Source organism: Pelobates fuscus, chromosome 3 (assembly GCF_036172605.1).
Source record: "Pelobates fuscus isolate aPelFus1 chromosome 3, aPelFus1.pri, whole genome shotgun sequence".
Lineage (NCBI taxonomy): Eukaryota > Metazoa > Chordata > Amphibia > Anura > Pelobatidae > Pelobates > Pelobates fuscus.
Window position 1 is genome coordinate 358,459,407 of NC_086319.1, and position 22,872 is coordinate 358,482,278.

At 41.8% G+C, this 22,872-nt stretch overlaps 1 protein-coding gene across 2 annotated transcripts; it reads left to right on the forward strand.

Moving 5' to 3' along the window:
- Nucleotides 1-6,579: 6,579 nt before the first annotated feature.
- On the forward strand, nt 6,580-21,293 carry MAP2K7 (mitogen-activated protein kinase kinase 7). 2 transcript variants are annotated; one of them, XM_063449255.1, is made up of 12 exons: nt 6,580-6,761; nt 10,205-10,252; nt 10,859-10,997; nt 11,999-12,065; nt 12,678-12,791; nt 14,525-14,644; nt 16,391-16,498; nt 16,922-17,101; nt 17,616-17,696; nt 19,140-19,282; nt 19,377-19,422; nt 19,804-21,293. In XM_063449255.1, exons 1-12 carry the CDS (start codon nt 6,644-6,646, stop codon nt 19,936-19,938), a joined length of 1,299 nt encoding a protein of 432 aa, XP_063305325.1. In that variant the 5' UTR covers nt 6,580-6,643; the 3' UTR covers nt 19,939-21,293. The 2 variants fall into 2 exon arrangements, with proteins under 2 accessions (XP_063305325.1, XP_063305326.1); XM_063449256.1 differs by lacking the exon at nt 10,205-10,252 and having other exon boundaries at nt 6,581-6,761.
- The last annotated feature ends 1,579 nt before the right edge of the window (nt 21,294-22,872 follow it).

Below are 22,872 nucleotides of genomic sequence, written 5' to 3' on the forward strand. Positions count from 1 at the left end.
TCAGTTGTGTTTGCCAACTGTCAAATATCTGGGATTCCATATCTCTGAAGGTCAAAGAATTATGGGGCCAGAGAGAAAAGAAGCTGTGTGCCAAATACCGATACCCAAGAATAGAAGACAAGTGCGAGAATTCTTGGGGGCAGCAGCCTTCTGTAGGATATGGATTCCCAGCTACGCGATACTGGCAAAACCTCTGTATGCAGCTATCAAAGGTACAGAGCACGACCCCTTCTTATGGACCCAAGAACAGCAAACGGCATTTGAAGATGTGAAGAAGGCTTTGATGAGTGCCCCAGCATTAGGTCTACCTGATCACACACGACCATTCTACCTGTATGTACATGAGCAAAGAAGAATGGCTGTGGGAGTATTGACACAGTACTTGGGATCATGGCAAAGACCTGTTGCCTACATGTCTAAGCAACTGGATGCAGTGGCCAGCGGACTTCCACCTTGTCTAAGAGCCGTAGCTGCAGCCGCCCTGCTAGTAGCTGAAGCCGATAAACTCACTCTGGGTCAAGAACTTTATGTACGAGTCCCACATGCAGTACAGACGTTGTTGGATTACAAAGGAAATCATTGGTTTAGTAACAGCCGTATGACCAAGTATCAAGCAATGTTGTGTGAAAACCCAAGAGTGCATTTAGAGACTGTTAATACCTTAAATCCAGCTACCCTTTTGCCACAACCTACTGAAAGTCAACATGATTGTTTGGAAGTAATGGATGAAGTATTTTCAAGTAGACCAGATCTTCGTGATTTTCCCATCCAGAATCCCGATGTTCAATATTACACTGACGGCAGTAGTTATGTGAAAGAAGGGATCCGCTATGCAGGATATGCAGTAACAACGATAGACAAGGTGATAGAAGCTCGGCCACTGGCAAAAGGAACATCAGCACAAAAGGCAGAATTGATAGCACTGACACGAGCGTTACAATTGGCTGAAGGTTTAAGAGTGAACATCTACACGGACTCCAAGTATGCGTTTTTAACCACTCATGCCCACGGAGCTTTGTATAAAGAAAGAGGACTATTGAATTCAGAAGGCAAAGAAATCAACTACGCAGCTGAAATCCTACAACTATTGGAAGCAGTGTGGGAGCCGAAAGAAGTCGGTATTATACATTGTCGAGCGCATCTGAGAGGAGATGGTGATGTAACCAAAGGAAATCGGATGGCAGACAGTGCAGCTAAGCGTGCCGCTGAATCGGGAAGACAGGAATATGTGGAGCATATAGCTGCTCTTATACCAACTCCACTGTCTCAATGGACTCCAGTTTATACAGCTCAAGAAGAGGAGTGGTTAAAGACTGAACCTGGAAAGTATTTGGAGAACAAATGGTATCAGTTAGAAGATGGAAGAATAGTCATTCCAGCATCACTAGCGGTAGAAATTGTCCAAAACTATCATAACGGGACACATTCTGGGAGAGATAGTACAGAAGAATCTCTCAGAAAACATTTCTACATACCAAGATTGTCCAACTTGACTCAGACCATTGTACGAAGATGTGTAACGTGTGCTAAAAATAATGCAAGGCAAGGACCAGTAAAGCCACCAGGAGTCCAGTTTACGGGGGGACTCCCCATGTCCGATTTACAAATTGACTATACAGTGATGCCTAAATCTGGTGGACATCGCTACCTGCTGGTAGTTGTGTGTACCTATTCAGGCTGGGTAGAAGCATGTCCTACTCGTACAGAGAAAGCAGGAGAAGTTGTGAGATTCCTGCTACGAGAAATAATACCCCGATATGGACTACCCTGCTCTATAGGATCGGACAATGGTCCAGCTTTTGTGCACCAATGCCTACAACTGACTCATATGCTTGGTATAAAGTGGAGGCTTCATACGGCATATAGACCCCAGAGTTCTGGTAAGGTAGAGAGAATGAATAGAACTATTAAGAATATGTTGGCTAAAATGTGTCAGGAAACCCAACTTAAGTGGAACGTTCTCTTGCCCATAGCTCTATTGCGAATCCGCAGTACACCTACCAGAAGGATGGGCCTCTCTCCTTTTGAAATCATGTATGGGCGTCCACCTCCCGTACTTGGTAACTTAAGGGGGGATTTGAGTCAGTTGGGAGAAGGAATTACCCGGCAGCAGGTTGTAGAGTTGGGTAAGACTATGGAGGAGGTACAGAAATGGGTACAAGATAGATTACCTGTGAATATTTATCCCCCAGTTCATAGTTACCACCCAGGAGATCAAGTGTGGATTAAAGAGTGGAATAATGTACCGTTAGGGCCCAAGTGGAGAGGTCCTTATGTTGTTCTTTTGTCTACCCCTACAGCGATAAAAGTAGCCGAAGTGACTCCGTGGATACATCACTCCAGGGTTAAACCAGCAGCAGTCGATTCTTGGCAAGTTACAGCAGATCCAGAGAATCCCTGCAAGATCCGGTTAAAACGCACGACTCAGTCGGAGTGACGAGGAACCTTGTGGATTACAAATTTTATTGTTTCAGAGATTTGGTAAGTGAGTGAGAAGGCCATAATAAAGCCTTTCCGCTCACCAACGTGTAGTATATAAGACAGGAAAATTCTCGAAGGGACTCCTGTGAAGACGAGCAGAACTCCATTCCCTGCAGCCCTTACATCCTGGAAGCTGAGGTGCCATCGCACGGACGAAGACTGAGGATGACGACGAAAGATGTATTCTTAATAATGTTTTTATATGTGTATTTTTATATTCAGGAAGGTGGAGGTACCGACACTCCTAGCTGTGAGGTATGCATTAAGACTACAAGAACAGGTAACCATATTTCCCAAACCCTAATTTGGCATTCGCAATACGAGTGTAAAGGAGATGTATCAATATGTAGATACCTAAATATAGAATATAGTGTGTGCCATTTAGGAGTAGGAGAACCTAAGTGCTTCAGTCCAGAGTATCAACCCCGTACAATTTGGTTGACTCTCAGGAATGGAGATCCTCAGGGGACCCTAATTAATAAGACGGTATTAGAATCTGTACATTCTTCGGGTGTTCTGCTATTTGATGCGTGTAAGGCGATATCAAGTGGTAGAAAGCCGTGGAATGTATGTGGGGATCTTAGATGGGAGAGGACGTATGGGTCCAATGATAAATATATTTGTCCCAGTAGTAAAAATAAGTACGTGAGTCCTAGATGCCCAAATAGAGATTATAACTTTTGCCCATATTGGTCTTGTGTGGGGTGGGCGACTTGGGGACAGACAGTAGACAAGGATATGATTGTGACTAAGTTGCCTACCAGTCCATATTGTAAGTCTATGGAATGCAATCCAGTCCATATACTTATAAATAACCCCGACAAGTTCTTAGATAAATATGGTAATTTATTTGGGTTTCAAATATATGGGATGGGTTTAGATCCTGGGACAGTATTTTTTATAGGGATAGAGACTGATACGATATCCTCCCAGACTCATCAAGTATACCATTCCTTTTATGAAGAGATGAGCATAGATAATAAGATCCCCCATAATGCTAAAAACCTGTTCATTGATTTAGCCGAAAGTATTGCCGGTAGTCTAAATGTTACCAACTGCTATGTGTGTGGAGGTACCAACATGGGAGACCAATGGCCTTGGGAAGCAAAGGAGGTAATGTCCGGTTCTGAGGCAGTTGACCAACTAATATCTACACAAGCCGATTATCATATGAGTATAAGAGGTAAATCTGAGTGGAGATTAAAGACCTCCATCATAGGTTATGTTTGCATAGCGAGGAAAGGAATGATGTATAATACTTCTGTAGGAGAATTAACTTGTCTAGGGCAAAAAGCTTATGATGATGATACAAAGAATACAACTTGGTGGTCGGCTTCAAATGTCTCAGAACCATCTAACCCGTTTGCTAGATACACCAATTTAAAGGATGTGTGGTTTGATTTATCCATCACATCTAACTGGAGAGCCCCGGCAAATTTGTACTGGATCTGTGGTAAGAAAGCCTATTCGGAGTTGCCACAGGACTGGGAAGGGGCATGTGTGTTGGGTATGCTCAAACCATCCTTCTTGTTACCTATCGAAACAGGTGAGACTTTAGGTGTTAAAGTGCATGATGTGAATCATAGGAAGAAAAGGGGACCCATAGAGATAGGCACCTGGGAAGATAATGAATGGCCTCCCCAGCGTATTATAGATTACTATGGGCCAGCCACGTGGGCAGAAGATGGTACCTTTGGTTATAGAACCCCAATTTATATGCTCAACCGTATTATAAGATTACAGGCAGTGGTTGAGATCATTACTAACGAAACATCACAAGCGCTCAATCTTCTAGCGAAGCATAATACCAGGATGAGGACAGCAGTATACCAAAATAGATTAGCCTTGGATTACCTATTGGCAGTAGAGGGAGGTGTATGTGGGAAGTTTAACCTGAGCAATTGCTGTCTTCAAATAGATGACGAAGGGCAAGCAATAGCTGAGCTTACTAGCCATATGGTTAAACTAGCGCATGTGCCTACTCAGGTATGGACATGGTATAATCCAAGTAGTTGGTTTGGTAGCTGGTATGAGTGGTTTGGAGGGCTTAAGGCAGTGGTAGGTGGAGTCCTACTGATTTTAATGTTGTGTCTACTCCTGCCGTGTCTTATACCCTTAGTAGTTAGGTCTGTGCAAAGCCTGATAGAAAATATAGCAGAAAGGAAGGCTGCTGCACAGATAATGGCTATATATAAATATAAGGCTCTAGATCAGGGAGAACCAATGCAGGAAGATGAGTGTTGAAGATTCACATCATAGATAAGTCTGGTCTGGTTCAAGGTAACTTGCGGTGTATGCAAACCAAGGTTAAGTGATGCCTCAAGTAATTGTGAAATATCAAGAGGCATCAAAGGGGGGAATGTGGTGGAATCTCGGTAAAAATAAATTTAGTAGGCAGAGATTACCACGTGGCATGTGTACGTGCATATGCTGACGTATCGATCAGTTGGTTGCACGAGGCAAGATACGATCAGTAGTGTACGGAGCATGTGCAAGAATACAGGATATAGTATTCCCCTCCTCCATTATGCTGGACAGGCCATGCGGTCAAGCAGGAAGTTAATTCTTATTTGTATTGATTGGTCAAGAGAATGTGCGGGTGGAGCTTAATATGGGAGGAGTTATGTGCCTATATAAGGAACCTGCACTATTGTCCGGGGCTCAGAACTTGCTGTATTTTGGTGACACTAGTCCCTCTGAGTCCCGATCGGTGATCCAATAAAGAATCTCTTCCTTCCTGAAGAAACCTGTGTCCATCTCTCTGTGCTTGGCTTCCGTCAGTTTCTCCGGTATCAGAGTCAGCAGTAGACGAACATTAGCCTGAAGATATGTCAGAATTAGAAGAAGACCTCCTTCTTTTCCTGCCTCTAAGGACCACCTCAGGCACTGCAGTAGAAACCTTATGTGACTCTTTAAAAGAATCCAAAGTCTGAGCCAGGTTATCCTAAAACCAGGACAGGAACGATTGCATTTCCTTTTGTTTGGAATTTTCCCAAGACATTGCTGCACATTGACTACACACTTTATTCCAAGTGCCATCCGGTAGGGGTGGGGGGGAACAATCATTGCAAACTAAATGTTTGGCTTTGGATTAGGCCTTCCTAGTTAGAGGAGTAGGCATGTCTTTATCCATTTAATGAGGGCTAGACATATCTGAAACATAACAAAAATATACATTTAAGACCCTAAACTGTTTAACAGAAAGCAAAGATTTTCGATCCAGCTGCCAGAGGGAAATCGTACAGCATTTATACGCTAATGGATTCAAATCCGGAGCCACTTCCAGGAAGTTCTGGTTCACGCGTGCAGCAGCATACCTGGAACTTCGGTGGAATGCACCACCACCCGGACATGCGTTTCACCGCTGTGCGCAGGCACACGGCCTGTAGCATCATGAAGGCGTCCCCTGGCGCGCCCATAATCACAAAGCCGGAACATACTCGGCACAACATAAATACCTGAATAGGCTCCGGGATCCCACGGTCTCCTCCAGAGACTTTAATACTGTGCGCGAGAGTATAACCGTGACGTTGGAGCTGTCGAAGATGAGCAGGCCAAGAAAGATTGCTGCTCACCTGCCCCCACCGGTGGTCAGAAAAATTCCCCAGACCTTAATTTAAGTTTTTTTGGGTTTTTTTTCAGCTATTTTGACCTAAAACGTGAAATTCACTTTGAATTTGTCTCACTGTAGTGAATAAACCCGGTTTTCTGCACAAACCAAAGAGCTGGAAACAAGAGCTGAAATAATCAAGCACTGACTATAACTGCGCTAGCTGAGGAAGAGATTCGTTTTATAACGGTTGATCAGTTTGTGGAGAGCGGTTGGGAGGGAGAGCGCGCGCTACTTGCCTGCCCCCACGGTCCCCTCCCTCGGGCGGCGCCTGCCGTACGCGCGACTCGACCACCAACCGCAAGGGGGGCGCGCGCGTTATTTATGCGCTGTGTGACGCCAAACAAAATCCCCCGCGCATGCGCATATATCACGCGTTGTGTCTCGCTCTTTATTTATTTTACGTCTTCTTTGTTAGCCCCGCCCCCTTTCCTGTTCACCGGCGTCGGGTCGCCTTGCCAAACGCGTGCGCGCGCAGATGGCGGCTGTCAGGCTGGTGGGCAGCGCGTGCGCACTGGTCCTGTTTATTTATTATTAGTGCGCGGAGGGAAGATGGCGGCGTCCTCCCTGGAACAGAAACTCTCGCGTCTGGAGGCGAAACTCAAACAGGAGAACAGGGAGGCGCGAAGGAGGATCGAGCTGGAGATCAGCCCGCAGCGTCCCAGGCCCAGTAAGGATCCCAGGGGCCCACAGGAGACCAGGGTTTTTTTTTTTTTTTTAAATGTGACAGGGTAACAGGGGCCCTGAGTTAGAGACAGTGGTGGTAATGGTGGTGGTGGTGGGGGGATGGGGGAAAGGGATGCAAGCTGTCTGCTGGGGCCGATCGGCAGGAGGCGTAGACCGGTATGCCGGGTGCAGTGGTTATGGTTAGTGTGAGGGGGCATTGAGAATGGATAAATAGGATTATCTGAGTCAGGGATGATGGCTAGCCTCTGGCACTGGATCTGCTGTGGATTCTGTTTCCTTTAATGCTAAGCCATCATTATGCCTTGCTGAGCATTGTGAGGAAGGGAGTCCCCCAGCACCATGTGTGGCTAGGGTTTGTATATCCATCATGTTTGTTTCACCAAGGTGAGCAGTGTGTGAAAATCTCTGCTATTGTAATCTCTATATAAGCAGTGGGGGTGTCTGTCAGGTCAGGATAGTGTGTTTTGGGATTCTTGATACCTTTTCATTATGTTGAATCTGAATATTACGTACTGCAGGGCTGCACTATTTATGCACTGCCCTACAAGGGCACACACGGATGATAAATGTCAAGAAAAGAGATGAGGTGAGCTAGATTTCACATTGCGTGTCTGTATCCTAGTATTCTAAGATAAAGTATGGACAATACTGTAAGGGAACGCGTGCACACACACACACGATGCCAAAATACCAGAGTATTGCAATATGCAATGATACCTTTTTTAAATTGGACTAACAATAATTAAAATACAAGCTCTTCTCCGGTCTGAAGCAATAGAAAGTGAGGAAAACTCTCGAAAAGCTTGACTTTTAAATATTGTTAGTCCCATAACAAAAGGTATTTATTGTATTTTGGCATCTTGTCTACTGGCGTTTTGCCATACATGCGCAATAGCCTCCCAATGCTTTCCTATGGGAAAGCATTAGATTGGCTGTGATCATCAAGATTGATCAGTACAGCGTGGGAGAAAAAGGTGAGTAAAAACCCCTTTTCCATGTGATTGGAGGGGGAATAGACATCTAAGCACACTCACTGACGCACACACCCACTGTCACTACAATAATCACACACATTTCTGTGACCACCCAGCCTCCCTACCTGGGTTCAGCTATCTCCCTGCACTGCTCCATAGAGTGCTGTTTAGTGATGCCGGAGCCAGAATGACGTCATATTCCGACTCTTGGCATCACTGGAGGGCGCGCGAAGAAGCAGAGCATGGAGGTTGTTACAACTCCTTCACGCGTCTGCCCATCTGCCTCAAACCTGCAGGAGCCTGTGCACACGCCATCGCTCTCACTCGCAAGGCTGCCCACCCACGCTCTTACTTAACTTGCTGACCGACCACGCACACCCATGCTCTTTATGAGCATGCCGGCCACCCGCCTCCACTAATAAAGAGCCGGCCACCTCGAGGGCTGAATGTGTCAGCAGATGCCAGGACAAAAATCCTAGTCGGCCTGGGAGTTGTCGAGCCCTGATGTAAGGAATGGCAAGGGTCTTCATTTGAGGGGCTTGATAAAGAAGTGGCATTGCATTTAGTATAGTTCAAGAGATTACTCTAGGCACACAAAGCACTATGTTCTATGGCAAGACCAGCGTTGGGAAAAGGTGAGTAAAATCACTTTTAATCTCTGGAGAGAGGGGGGACAGGGACCTAGTGCTGCATTTCAGCACTATAGTGTCAGGAATACATGCTTGTATTCCTGACACTATAGTGTTCATTGAAGGTATACACCTGTAATAAAGTGGAAGGGCTTGCTTGCAAAGGCTGCAGACAGGTGGTCTACAGCTCTTGTAAGTGTACCCTCAAAGAAAATAAGCAAGAAAAAAAATACATGCATGTTTTCTTAGGGGTATATCTATTTATATAGTAAAATACATATATAGTTTTAACCCCTTCAGCCCAGCGGGAGGGGGGACCTGAGAGTGGTGTGACCCAAGGACTATATAGTGCCAGGAAAACGAGTTTGTTTTCCTGGCACTATAGTGGTACTTTAAACATGGCTGCATGTACAATAAAGATATTCATTATGATAGATGTGCACTGCTGGGAGCAGTGCATATATTTTTTGAGAATCCACATAACTTTGTGTTTCCACTTACGTAATGTGTCCCATGCAATATCAGTTACTTTAGTTATATTATGCTAAATCTTTGCCTCTAAGAATGGTATAGTCAAAGTTGTGAATTGAAGCAAATTATTATTATTATTTTTTTTCCCCTCCCTTTAAGAGAGCAGTCAAAGATCCATAATAACTACTACATATTGATGCATCAGTGATGGTTATATTAAGCCGTCGAAATTATCCCCTAGGTCTGGGTCCCTTATGCACCCACATCCAAGCCCCTCAGTGGTTTACATGAAACGGATGTTGCTAAAGTGGAACTTATTTAGGGGCCACCAGTTTTAGTTAAACTGCCTATAAACACTTTGAACAAGAACTGAGATAAAAACCAGTGTTGTAGCACCTTAGCAGCGATATCAGCATTAGGGGATTGCTGAGCTTTGATTAAAGGGACACTACAAGCACCCAGACCACTTCTGCCCATTGGAGTGGTCTGGGTGCCAACTCCCACTACCCTTAACCCTGTAAGTGTAATTATTGCAGTGTTTATAAACTGCAATAATTACCTTGCAGGGTTTAGTCCTCCACTAGTGTCTGTCTATCAGACAGCCACTAGAGGGACTTCCGTGTTCTTAGAACCAGAAAAGTGATTTTGTGTTTTCGTGCTATGCATGAGGACCTCCAGTGTCGCCAGAATAACCATAGAAAAGCATTAAATAATGTTTTCCTATGGGGAGGTCTAATGCGTAATAAAATAATGGGCGGAGCCTTACCCAGCACCACGGATCTGTTTTCCTGGTACTGGAGAGTCCCTTTAATCCTTCAAATGAGCTTTTAGTGAAATGTTCGATTATCCAAAGGGCCTCATGAGCGCAGTAAGGTTCTACTTGGTCTGTGTGATTTAGACTGGGTTCCAAAATGTTGTTTTTTGTTTAAAATGTTTTGCAGTGAGCGGTTAGATCCAAGATTACAATTAGAACGGTGACTACAAATGCAGAGTGTTTTTAATTTTCCATGATGAAGGGATATAGTTGTGTTTGGTAAATGTATGGAGAAAATATTAGTTGCATTGAGGAACACCTGCTGGTATTTAACTGGAAACCTTTTTAATGGTAAGGATGGAATAGTTTGGGGAACAGTTTTCATCTCTTGTGGTCTTTGAAATTATCTTCTTACCCTCCCTTTTTATTTCTGTCTTTGGTTTTCTTTTTCATTACACTTTTCTTTTTGTTTTTTTTGTTATCATTTGAAATGTATCTATATCCTTCAAAATTCTTCATTCACTGTCCTCCTCTCATCTCCTATTATCCTCTGGGTTGCTCTGTATTTTATGTTGTTTTTCCCCTATTTCTTCCCCAGTTATTCTCATCACTCTAAGCCCCACGCCCGCTCCATCCCAGCGAGCAGGTACCGGACTACCCCTTACCTTTCTTTGAGCTGCTCCTGGCCCAGCTAATTGCCCCCCCCCCCACGTGGCCCTGTCACACCATTAACATGCAACCATCTTTCACTTTTACTTTCTTTCAATGTTGTCGCCCCTCACCATGTCCTTTCTGTATTCATTTTTCTTTCCCTTCTGTCATGCTTGGCACTGCTCTCCCACTTTTCCTCAGTCTCCATGCATGGATTGGGAAATACTGCATGCCGCGTGGGCTCCGCATGTAGGCTTTGTATGGAGCATGAACTCAGAAGAACCTAACACCAGGGAAGTGCACACAGGGAGGATGGCTTTTGTTTTATTTACTGCTGGAAGTCATTGTGGGAGGAAAGAGCAAAAGATGATGGTGAAATTAGATTATTAAAATCAGGTCATAGGAAGGGACAACATGGGAATGCATGACTTTAGTAGAATAGTAAATGAAATATATGATTGTGTGTCAGGGTTAACTAACATTTGAAGGAGAACCTAAATAAACGCATGGGACTATATATATGGATGCTTACATTTTCTTGTCTGTCCCTCTTCATTTCTTCTGCACACCACCTCTTCCCCACCTATTTTATTCTGTACAGCATTACAGCTTCCCCTTGCCGGCGATGGACCTCCTCGATCAGATGCTGCTCCACATCATACTGTCCCAATGCCTGTCCGGCCAAGAACAATGTTGGCACTGCCCCAACCCACCTACTTTACACAAAGAAGCCTGGAAAGGTGAGATATTTATTCCAAACTGTGATTGTATGACATCTACTTGGATTAGAGGTACCCAAATGGTAGCACTCTAGCTGGTATTGATGTACTACTTCATGATTCTTCCTCAGAATCTAATCAGCCTGATACCATTTGTTGATTTAGGGAACAGTAGGAGATGTCCATTTTGGCTACACCTGCTGGATGTATTTTCATATTGTTTGAGATGATTGTATACATTTTTGAACTATAACAAAAAATAAAAAAGCTCACAAATACAAATGAAGCTGAACAATTAAAGTTGCAGGCTAAGCACCACAACCACTATATTGCACAGTAGTTGCTGTTACCTGGTTCTCAGACAAACTGTTCGAACAATGTGGATTAGCAGTGTCATTTTCATTTATATTTGGCACGAAGCATACCACACTAGATCTGGGTTTTTGATACAATACCATCTATGAGGAAAGATCATTTTGCTTAAAGTTGGAAGATTCTGTCCTCTGATATTTCATCTGGTAGGATGCTGAGATTTGAAATCACTCTTGGTTGTAGTGGTTGCATGGTGCTTGGAGTGTTCCTTAATGGAGAAGAGAGACACTGCCTGAAAAGTTGTAGAATTCAATTATAGAATATAAAAAAAACTTTCATATCTTGCAAAGTTATTATCTGAATTAAGATTTAAAAATAGGCTAAACTTAAAGGGACACTATAGTCACCAGAACAACTACAACTTATTGTATTTGTTCTGGTGAGTATAATTATATCTTTCTGGCTTTTTGCTGTAAACACTGTCTTTTCAGAGAAAATGCAGTGTCTACATTACAGCCTAGTGATAACTTCACTGCCCACTCTTCAGAGGGGCTTGAGTGTGGCTTTAAAACAATGTGGTCAGAAATACATGTTTGTTTTCCTGACCCTATAGTGTTCCTGTTAATATGTATACATTGTATGGATCTTTGTCAATGATTTGTACTCTGTTTAAATATGTTTTTTTTTTTTTTTTTTTTTTTTTATTGCAGCAGTGAAATTGATCAGAAACTTCAAGAAATAATTAAACAGACTGGCTTTCTCTTAATTGGAGGGCAGGTATGTTGAGGTTTTATGGATTTACATGTTATCCGCAACCATTTTTGGTCATTTGAGCTCTGTCCGCAAATGTATAGTGTTTGCTGGATCAGGGCATCCCATAATGATTCATGTGCTGCTAGTTATTTGCTAACTACATGATAGTTTTAGGGTGAGGGATCTTATATTAGTAATTGATAGGTTTGAATTAGAGCAGTAACTACAGGACAGCTATAGAATGATGGATCCTATAAGAGAGCAATGATTAGTATGGGTAGTTTTATGGTGAGTGGTACTGTGATAAAAGTAAAAGCCTTTAACCCCTTAAGGACCAAACTTCTGGAATAAAAGGGAATCATGACATGTCACATATGTCATGTGTCCTTAAGGGGTTAAACATGTTATTAGGTTTAAAAAGTCATATAATATATCAGAGATTGTTACTGGCTAATTCGGGGGATCTTTCCTAATTTGGCTAAGTAATAGGTATGAGAGTCCTAGTAGACATATGACAGTAAGGGACTGTTCTTATAAAAGAGCATAATATGGATACATTTTAGATTGAGGGGTATACAATAAAGCAGTGATACACACAGGATATTCTCTACTGAACGCATACTTTTCTTACACCAGAAGTACCAGGCAGATATTAATGATTTAGAGAACTTGGGAGAGATTGGAAGTGGAACATGTGGTCAGGTCTGGAAGATGCGCTTTAAGAAGACTGGACATGTCATTGCTGTGAAGGTGAGGCAAAGAAGTATAGCTTATTTATTGGTAATCAACTCCATTGTTATTAACCACTCCATTCTGTGCCTCCTCTCTGACTATTTAAAATATTTTTTTATTTAATTTTTTTGTCCTAGTGCTTCATAAGAATTGGTACTCTCATTTTAGGGGCCCATTTTCATCCTGTGACTGTTCTCATTATATCTTATTTATTTTTTTGTCTGTATATATATGCTGCCCTTATGTCTCTTTCTTGTTTTAACTTCTTCTTTTATGTCTTCATTCCTGCAATCCTTTATGTGGTCTTACAAAGAATAGAATATGGTGTATACTGCGCCCAAAAGTAATATGTACATACACCTCAGGGAGGGAGAGTTGGTAAATACCTCAAAGTAATAAAACAGAAAAAACAATAGTGCAATACACTATTTTAAAGTGCAAGATTTATGCTGAATCACTGTAGGAAAACCACTCACATAGGGTAGAGCTATATAAGAGCTCTGCTTTATTCAGCGTGGACGGTACAATCCCCGTCTGAGGAAACAGGATGGTAGGGATGGTATTGATCCTCCAGATGCAAATGTAAATAGAAGAGAAAAGCACTCTGATAGTGTAGTAAGTACTATAAACCAGGATAATAGAAGAAAGTATTGTACTTACAATTGTAGAGCAAGACCTGCTCTAGTAAGCACAGCATGGGTGGTACTATCCCCACCTAGGGATATGGTGGCACCAGGTAGTCAACAGGATGTAAAATGTAGGATAAAATAATAAAGGATATATGTCTAAGTAGAATAAAATAGACTATTTATTATAAATTATAAAATAGGTACTAAAGTGGGACACTCTTTCTGGACATTTGTACCTATTTATAATAAATAGTACCTATTTACCTATTTTATAATTTATAATAAATAGTCTATTTTATTCTACTTAGACATATATCCTTTATTATTGTATCCTACATTTTACATCCTGTTGACTACCTGGTGCCACCATATCCCTAGGTGGGGATAGTACCACCCATGCTGTGATTACTAGAGCAGGTCTTGCTCTACAATTGTAAGTACAATACTTTCTTCTATTATCCTGGTTTATATTACTTACTACACTATCAGAGTGCTTTTCTCTTCTATTTACATTTGCATCTGGAGGATCAATACCATCCCTACCATCCTGTTTCCTCAGACGGGGATTGTACCGTCCACGCTGAATAAAGCAGAGCTCTTACATAGCTCTACCCTATGTGAGTGGTTTTCCTACAGTGATTCAGCATAAATCTTGCACTTTAAAATACTGTATTGCACTATTATTGTTTTTTCTGTCTTATTACTTTGAGGTATTTACCAACTCTACCTCCCTGAGGTGTATGTACGTATTACTTTTGGGCGCAGTATACGCCATATTCTATTCTTTGTTTCACCAATACACAAGGTTTGGGAATCCTTGTATTGTCGACTGCAGCCCTCACTGATTTATCACGCTATAGCGAGCGCCTATAAACCTTGTTTTTTTTCTTGTTCTTTATGTGGTCTTCCCTATCTTAACCAATTTTTCAGGATTGATTTTTAATTGTGTATTATGGAGTTGTGTTAAAACCTAAATTATGTTCTTCTTGTTCCTCGGTGGATGCTCTTTGCCTAAAAGGAAGATTAACTGCTCTGTAGGCTCTAATAATTGTAAATGGCTGCCGTGGATGCTCAGAATTTCTACAAACTGTGATATTTTATGTCTCTGATTTTGTATTTTAGCAAATGCGTCGCTCAGGAAACAAGGAAGAGAATAAGCGTATCCTGATGGATTTGGATGTTGTGCTAAAGAGTCACGATTGTCCCTATATAGTGCAGTGTTTTGGCACCTTCATCACAAATGTAAGGGATAACGTAATGTGACAGTTATTGCTGGATATTGTCTTTTGTAAATGTTCCAGATTTTTCTGATGCAGATTGTTCTCTACACAAATCTTCCTTTTTATCCAATGGATGTCTTTACATTTCTGCATGCTATGTATTTACCTACATTTTTATTATTATTATTTCCATTTATATAGCGCCAACAGATTCCGTAGCGCTTTACAGTATTTTGAGAGGGGGAATCTAACTATAAATAGGACAATTACAGGAACGATAGGTTGAAAAGGACTCTGCTCAAATTAGCTTACAGTCTATAGGAGGTGGGGTATAAAACACAATAGGACAGGAAATAACAATCGAATAAGGTTGGAGTGAAGCAGAGCTGGAGGAGAGAGTAAAGTGCAGCCCTTTAGGAGAGAGCAAGAGACAGATATGTGAGCAGTGGCGTAACTACCACAGTTACAGGGGTCGCAGCTGCGACCGGACCTGTCACTTCAGGGGGCCCAGCCGTCCCTGCGACCGTGGTTGCAGGCTAACTGACAGGAGGGGAGTGATGTGCTGTGCTGCTCCCCTCCTGCAGCTGTGTGTACCGTGATCGCAGCAAACAGGTAAGGGGGAATGGGGAGTCTGCAGCAGGAGAAGGGGGGTCTGCAAGGGATGGGGGTGTGTTCAGGGAAAGGGAGGACTGGAGAAATGGAGGGTCATGCGGGAGGGGGGGAGAAGAAAGACACATGGAGTGGTTTGTAGGTTAAATGAGACATGTGGAGGGGCTTGGGAGGAGTCAGTGTTACACATAGAGGGGCGGGGAGGGGGATGAGACACATGGGGAAATAAGACACATCAAGTGGGGCCTGAGGTAGAGGTTACTCTGGGAGGCCATATGATTTCCTAAAGAGATGTGTTTTTAACCCCTTAAGGACACATGACATGTGTGACATGTCACGATTTCCTTTTATTCCAGAAGTTTGGTCCTTCAGGGGTTAAGGCACTTCTTAAACGATTGAAGACTAGGGGAGAGTCTGATGGCAGTAGGCAGGCTATTCCATAGGATAGGAGCTGCCCGCGAGAAGTCCTGCAAAAGTGAGTTGGCTGTACCGGTGCGAGCAGCGTAGAAGGTCACGGGCAAAGCGGAGAGACCGAGAAGGGGCATACCTATGGATCTGTGAAGAGATATGAGGGGGACTAGAATTGATTAGTGTTTTTTTTATAGGTATGGGTTAGCACTTTGAATTCACTCCTATAGGATACAGGAAGCCAATGTAAGGTTTGGCAGAGGGGTGAAGTGTGAGAGGACCGACTAGAGAGGAAAATCAGTCTGGCGGCAGCATTCGTTACAGACTGTAGCAGGGTAATACGGTTTTTGGGAAGACCAATTAGGAGAGGGTTAAAATAATTCATGCGGGAAATTACTAGAGCATGGACAAGCTCATTGGTAGCATCTTGTGTAAGAAAGGGGCGGTTGCGGGCTATGATTTAAGATGGAAACAAGTATGATACCAAGACACTGCGCTTGCAAGGATGTGCATACCACTAACTTGAAGGGAGAGCGCAAGAGTAGGATCAGTTTTAGGAGGAGGAGGAAAGACAAGGAGCTATGCTTTAAAGAGATTGAGTTTCAGAAAGTGAAGGATATCTAGTCAGAGATGGAAGAAAGGCAAGCAGTGACATTTTTATCTACTTGTTCATATAAGTTTCTGCCTGTTCACTGCACATCCTTAGTAATTAGGGCTGCCCAGTAACCATTGTTTTCTCCTGAATTTGCAGACGGATGTGTTCATTGCAATGGAACTTATGGGGACGTGTGCGGAAAAACTAAAGAAAAGGATTCAGGGACCCATCCCAGAAAGTATTTTGGGAAAGATGACTGTGGCAGTAAGTGCAGTTTTTTTTTTTTCTTTTTTCTTTCTAACAGAATTTATTACCTAGAAAATATATCTAAGCCGATCAGACTGTGTTATTTGAGTGAGAATTGTTGGGAATTCAAAGTGAATTTCCAGTTTAATTGAAACTTTTTTGAAATGGCAGCATAACTGACTTTATTTTTTTTATTTTTTTATTACCTGGCTTGGCTATTTTTGCCTTAAAATTTTAATTTCCTTGCAATTCCTGACATTTCTCAAATTGGTGAATGATCCAGTGTGTAAAGGGTTGTTGTTTTAACAGGGGTTGCTTTAGTGGATAAAGAGAGTATAGTGTGTCAGAAGAAGCTATGAGAGGATGGAAGTACAGGAAGAACCTAGCCCTAGAAGTGTGTGTGTATGTAATTTTTTATTTTTTTTTGCTTTGTTTCCTTAGATAGTGAATGCACTGTATTACCTGAAGGAGAAGCACGGAGTAATTCACAGGGATGTTAAGCCTTCAAACATCCTGCTTGATGCAAATGGGCAGATCAAACTTTGTGACTTTGGAATCAGCGGACGACTTGTAGATTCAAAAGCCAAAACCAGGAGTGCTGGTTGTGCTGCATATATGGCGGTGAGATATGCTGCATATTCTGCTACTTTACATTTGGTTGGCAAAGGGAGAGCAAAACTTCTTACTAATGAACTAGCTTCAGAGAATGTGATAGAGAGACGATGAACACTTACGTAGACTTGTAGGTCTGTTAATGTAGAAAATGTCAGGGTCTGTATGCTGTGATAATATACAAATAGACTACTGTTGATTTATAAGAATACTAGAAAATACTGTCTGTATTCATTATTTTCTATCCAAGAAAGAGATAATTTCACTGATGGCATCCTGTACATATTTATTTAAGAACTACAAAGATTTGCTTAAATGGTGTACATGAAATCACAAATGTCCTTGTTCGTAACATTCCTGATGAAACCGCAGCAAAGTTGGGAATAGGTAGACACAGAACAAAATTCAAAGTATAAAAATGTATAGAGATTGTGTAAAGTGTGTCAGAAGGGGTGAATATCTTGAGGGAGAAAAGTGGGATTTCTATAGGATATGTTCTGAGTTTTCTACCTCTATTCCTTAGCCAGAACGAATTGATCCTCCAGATCCAACCAAGCCAGATTATGATATTCGTGCAGATGTTTGGAGTCTAGGAATCTCACTGGTGAGAATTAAGTCATTATTTCTGGAGTGCATTGTTCTAGTCAAATATCATTACTTTTGACAGTTGAAATAGAACCTCTTCGTCTGTAAAGACAAATATGTCAGTGGGGCCTGATGGAATACACCCAAAGTTATTAAAATAGCTTAGTGATGTACTTGCAAAACCATTAACAGATTTATTGACCCAATCATTAACAGGAGTAGTCTAAGAAGATTGGAAGTTGGCAAATGTTGTGCCCATTCACAAGGCAGTAGGGAGGAGCCGGGCAACTATAGGCCAGTAAGCCTTACTTCAGTAGTGGGGAAAGTAATGGGAACCATGTTAAAGGATAGGATTGTTGAACATCTAAAATCACATGGATTTCAAGATCAGAGACAACGTGGGTTTACTTCAGGGAGATCATGACAAACTAATGTTATTGATTTTTTTTTTTTTTTGATTGGGTAACTAAAATAATAGATAAGAGTGGTGCAGTAGACATTACTTACCTAGATTTCATTAATGCACTTGACACTGTTGCACATAGAAGGCTTATCAATAAACTGCAATCTTTAAGTTTGGATTCCAATATTGTTGAATGGGTAAGGCAGTGGCTGAGTGACAGGCAACAGAGGGTTGTAGTCAATGGAGTATATTTGAAGCATGGTCTTGTCACCAGTGGGGTACCTCAGGGATCTGTACTTGGACCCATTCTCTTTAATTATTTTATTAGTGATATTGCTGATGATACTAAGATATGTAACAGGGTTGATGTATTTGAGGTATTAACAGTGGAAAGAGAGAAGTGCTCATGCCATTGTACAGAACATGGAGACCTCACTTGGTGTATTGTAGGGCAGTACTGGAGACCGTATCTCCAGAAGGATATTGATACTTTAGAGAGAGTTCAGAGAAGGGCTACTTAACTGGTTCATGGATTGCAGGATAAAACTTAGAAGGAAAGCTTAGGGGGGGGGGGGGATATGATATAAACATTTAAATACATAAAGGGAATCAACACAGTAAAGGAGGAGACTATATTTAAAAGAAGAAAAACTACCACAACAAGAGGACATAGTTTAAATTAGAGGGACAAAGGTTTAAAAATAATATCAGGAAGTATTACTTTACTGAGAGAGTAGTGGATGCATGGAATAGCCTTCCAGCTGAAGTGGTAGAGATTATCACAGTGAAGGAGTTTAAGCATGCGTGGGATAGGCATTAGGCTATCCTAACTATAAGATAAGGCCAGGGACTAATGAAAGTATTTAGAAAATTGGGCAGACTAGATGGGCCGAATGGTTCTTATCTGTCGTCACATTCTGTTTCTATTATGTTCCTTCACCTCCCAACAATTTTTGGGAATCTAGTATCCCACACATCCCAGTGAAATTGCACCTTCTCTTCATCCTCCCCCATTCAATCAATATTCACTTTTCTCATTTCTCCCATCCCTTTTCTTAGGTTGAGTTAGCTACGGGGCAGTTTCCGTACAAGAACTGTAAAACTGATTTTGAGGTTCTTACCAAAGTCCTCCAAGAAGAACCTCCTGTCCTCCCTCACAATATGGGCTTCTCACCTCTATTCCAGTCTTTTGTTAAGGACTGGTAAGTATCACCACCATACAAAGGAGAATTTTTTTTATTTTTTATTATTGCTCTATTGTGTTTTGTAATCTTGGTGTGTCTGCTTTCTTTGCAGCCTTACTAAAGATCATAGAAAGAGGCCAAAGTATAATAAGCTGCTGGTAAGTAAGGTGTGTGTGGGGGGAAAGTGAGTCAGGATTGGAGGATTAGTCACTAAAGAAAGATTAAATATATGCTTTATAGCCACTGTGGGCAGTACAGTCTCTCATATAAGGTGATACTGTCCAATTTGATTGCCCACAGCATGAGCTGGTAGCCCAAATCTGACAAGAGTTAGTTGTGCCAAGAAATGAGCCAAGCCAAGAAATGTTTTTGAATGTTGTTGCATAAGCAGAGTAGTCAGTATATAGACTACAAATATAGTACATGTAAGTAGGTGTCTTCTAAAAAGTTTTGAATATATATCTAAGATTTGTGTAAAATAAAAAAAAAAATGTAATAAAATTTTTTTTGTATTCATTTTTTGTCCCTTTTTGTTACAGGAACATCCTTTTATACGTCAATACGAGATTCAGGCTGTAGATGTAGCCACGTGGTTTCAAGATGTCATGGCTCAGACAGAGTCTCCCAGGAGCAGTACTCTCCTCAGCCCCCAAAACCTGCCTTTTTTCAGGTAGCGTCCAGCCTGGGAGGGGAGGAATGGCCTCTCCCCATTTTAACCTGGATGCACAGCTTTGAGACTCAAAAGAGGACAATCATGTGTTTTGGGAGTGCTCATGAACATTTCCTCACCACTTCTTGAATTGGAAAATCATCCACTGTCGCCTTGTCCTGAGACTAGCTACCACGTAATATAGGTAGACCCCCCTATATTGTGACATGGTGTCTTCATTGAGGCGTTGACTACCTTTGGGATAGAATCTGTTCCTAAGTGGCCTCCTTTGTATAAACACTCTACATCAGAGTTTGAAGCTTCCTTCTGGAGTCATGTCTACTGTTGACTCAAGTTGAAACACACAAATTTGAAATCTAATCGCGAAATGATCTCACCTCCTTTACCAAGCAGTTTCTTTTCAAACTGAGGTATGCTGTTTCTTCTGTAGATTACATTTTTTTTTTTTTTAATGCTGATTCTGAAGATAATTTTGGATTAGTTGTATGGATTGGTGACCGATGCAAGGAGTCCTTTCCTAATTATTTACTGCTTTTGGGTGGATAAGACCGTTAACATTATTGGAAAACCACTGTTCGTGTATGGACTTATCAAGTGTCTTTTTCATTACGTTGACCCATCACACCAGCACCTTCTAGTTGAGGATCCGTGAATGATGTAAATTGTTTTGATCTTGAGGGCAGTAGTCTATTTATTTTTATTATTTTTGTGTTTGCTGGTTTTGTTCAGATAATGAAATCAACCCATGAAACTATCTGCAAAAGCAAACGTTCCTTAGTTCTCTTGAAGTCCTTGATATGCTGTACTTGGGCGGGCAATGTAAAAATATAACACAATGGTGCTTATCACTCCGGACATCAGGATCATTCATATTTATTTATTTTTTTTTGTCCTCTTGCGCAGATTATTTTTATTAATTTTATTCACTTTTAGTGAATGAAAACCGCACAAGATATTTTTTTTTTCTAACCTAGAGAAGAACAAATGAAGATTTGATGGAAGACTGGATTCATATTCAGTAATATATTCTATATATGCTCTGCAAGAGGAGATGTCCACAAGATATCTTACTCCACCCTCCATGCTTCAAATTGAGGTTGGGAGTGGGAGGCTGCTAAAGCTTGTCATTTTAATCTACAGGTGCATCATCTCACTCTGGTGGATGGGTTCAACACAATTTTAAACCTACTGGTCCATCTTCTGCAAAGACTGGGAGAGAGAATTCTAAATATTTTAGGGTGTCCATCTTAAGTGTATTTCCTCATGCTGGGACTAAGCATGGATTTGGATATAACAACCCATTTCTCCATCTGGGGATTTCACAACTTTGACTAAAACTTTGGTAAGGGAGTTGGTGGGAGAGAGCTGTGGAATATGAAAATATATATATATATATATATATATATATATATATATATATTTATTTATTCTTTTCTTTTGTAACTCCACAGAGACAAGCAAAACACTTGTTGGATACAGCTATGTTTGTGAAATGGAAGGTTCTTTTACTAAATAAACAGCATCGGTCTGTGTATAGTGAGGAAGCCAGTAAGTGAGCATGGTGCAAGAAACAATGTTGTTCTTGGAGGCTGGTGCAGCAAAGAAAGGTTAAACGCATGTGGAAGTCAGAAGGATAAGTGGATGTTGGCAAAGAAAAAAAGACATTAGACGTGGATTGTTCCAAAAGTCTAATGCAGCAAAGTATTAGCAACACAATGCTGTGCTAATCAGCAGAACTTCGTAAATGGGTCTATAGATGCAGTTTTAATGCATTATCCGTTAATGTCAAATCAATATGTGACTGCCCCCTTCTTGTGTAGTTGTGGGGCCAGGGGTTATTGAATGGGTGGGAGGGTCTTAACATGACTGTACCAAAGCTACATGGTGGAACGAGGGATTACAGGGGCGGGTTTCCCACCGGTTTTAACGTCTGTAATTATATAACTGCCGCAGGGCAGCAGACACACTTGCGTTGTAGTGTGGGTGTGCGTGTGTATGTATGTATGTGTTTCCTTTTTTTTTTTTTCTCTACCCTCTTACCCTTCATCTGCTTCAGTATATCCTCTACTATTCCTGTTGCATGGTGTCCGGCTGGCTCCCCTGTGGAAGGGCCATATTTGAAATAAACTCTGCTACAACACTCTCTGTCTGCCATTAATGTGATCAAACAAAAGGAGCTGTTCCTAGTGAGCATGTAATTTGATAGGGGGTGTTCATATATGTACTGTGCTAACAAATTGCTAGAATATGTGATTGACTGGTTTTACAATATTACCCTTTGACTGCTCCCCCCTGTCTTGGAAGTCTGCAGGAGTCTATCCAACGTTAGAGAACAAGTTTGCAAAGCCTCCTCACACCATTGTTTGTCTTTTTAATGGTGGGTATATGTAGTCCAGTGATGGAACAGATGTTTTGAACTTAAAGGGATCCTATAGTGCCAGGAAAAATAAATCATTTTTCCTGACACTATAGGTGTGCCCCCCCTCCTGCAGGGGTTAAGGGGTTAAAACCCCTTCAGCCACTTACCTGAATCCCTCTGCGCTGGGACAGGCCCCGCCCACACTCCTCCCCCCACTGATGTCAGCTGGCAGGGGGGAGACCTAATGCGAATGAGTTAGACCTCCCCTTAGTAAAGCATTATTCAATGCTTTCCTATGGGGAAAAATGACACCGGAGGTCCTCATGCAGAGCGTGAGGACGTCCAGTGTCAGATAACAGACTGAAGGTCCGGTTTGGATCGTGGAAGCGGCCCGAGTGCCTGTCTGATAGACAGCCACTGAGGGCAGACTTAGAGCTGCAATGTTTTACATTGCAGCACTAAGTGAAATAGGGACACTGTACCCAGGCCACTTCAATTAGCTGAAGTGGTCTGGGTGCTTACAGTGTCCCTTTAAATAGCTCAGGCATATTATGTTTTTTTTTAAGTCTTAAAGAAGTG

What these genes read in the sequence shown, in the direction of transcription:
- MAP2K7 (XM_063449255.1), top strand. Translation starts at nt 6,644, where the DNA reads ATGGCGGCGTCCTCCCTGGAACAGAAACTCTCGCGTCTGGAGGCGAAA. An exon ending in CGCTCCATCCCAGCGAGCAG is followed by an intron (nt 10,253 to 10,858) that starts GTACCGGACTAC and finishes TATTCTGTACAG; the next exon opens with CATTACAGCTTCCCCTTGCC. An exon ending in GGAGTCTAGGAATCTCACTG is followed by an intron (nt 17,697 to 19,139) that starts GTGAGAATTAAG and finishes CCCTTTTCTTAG; the next exon opens with GTTGAGTTAGCTACGGGGCA.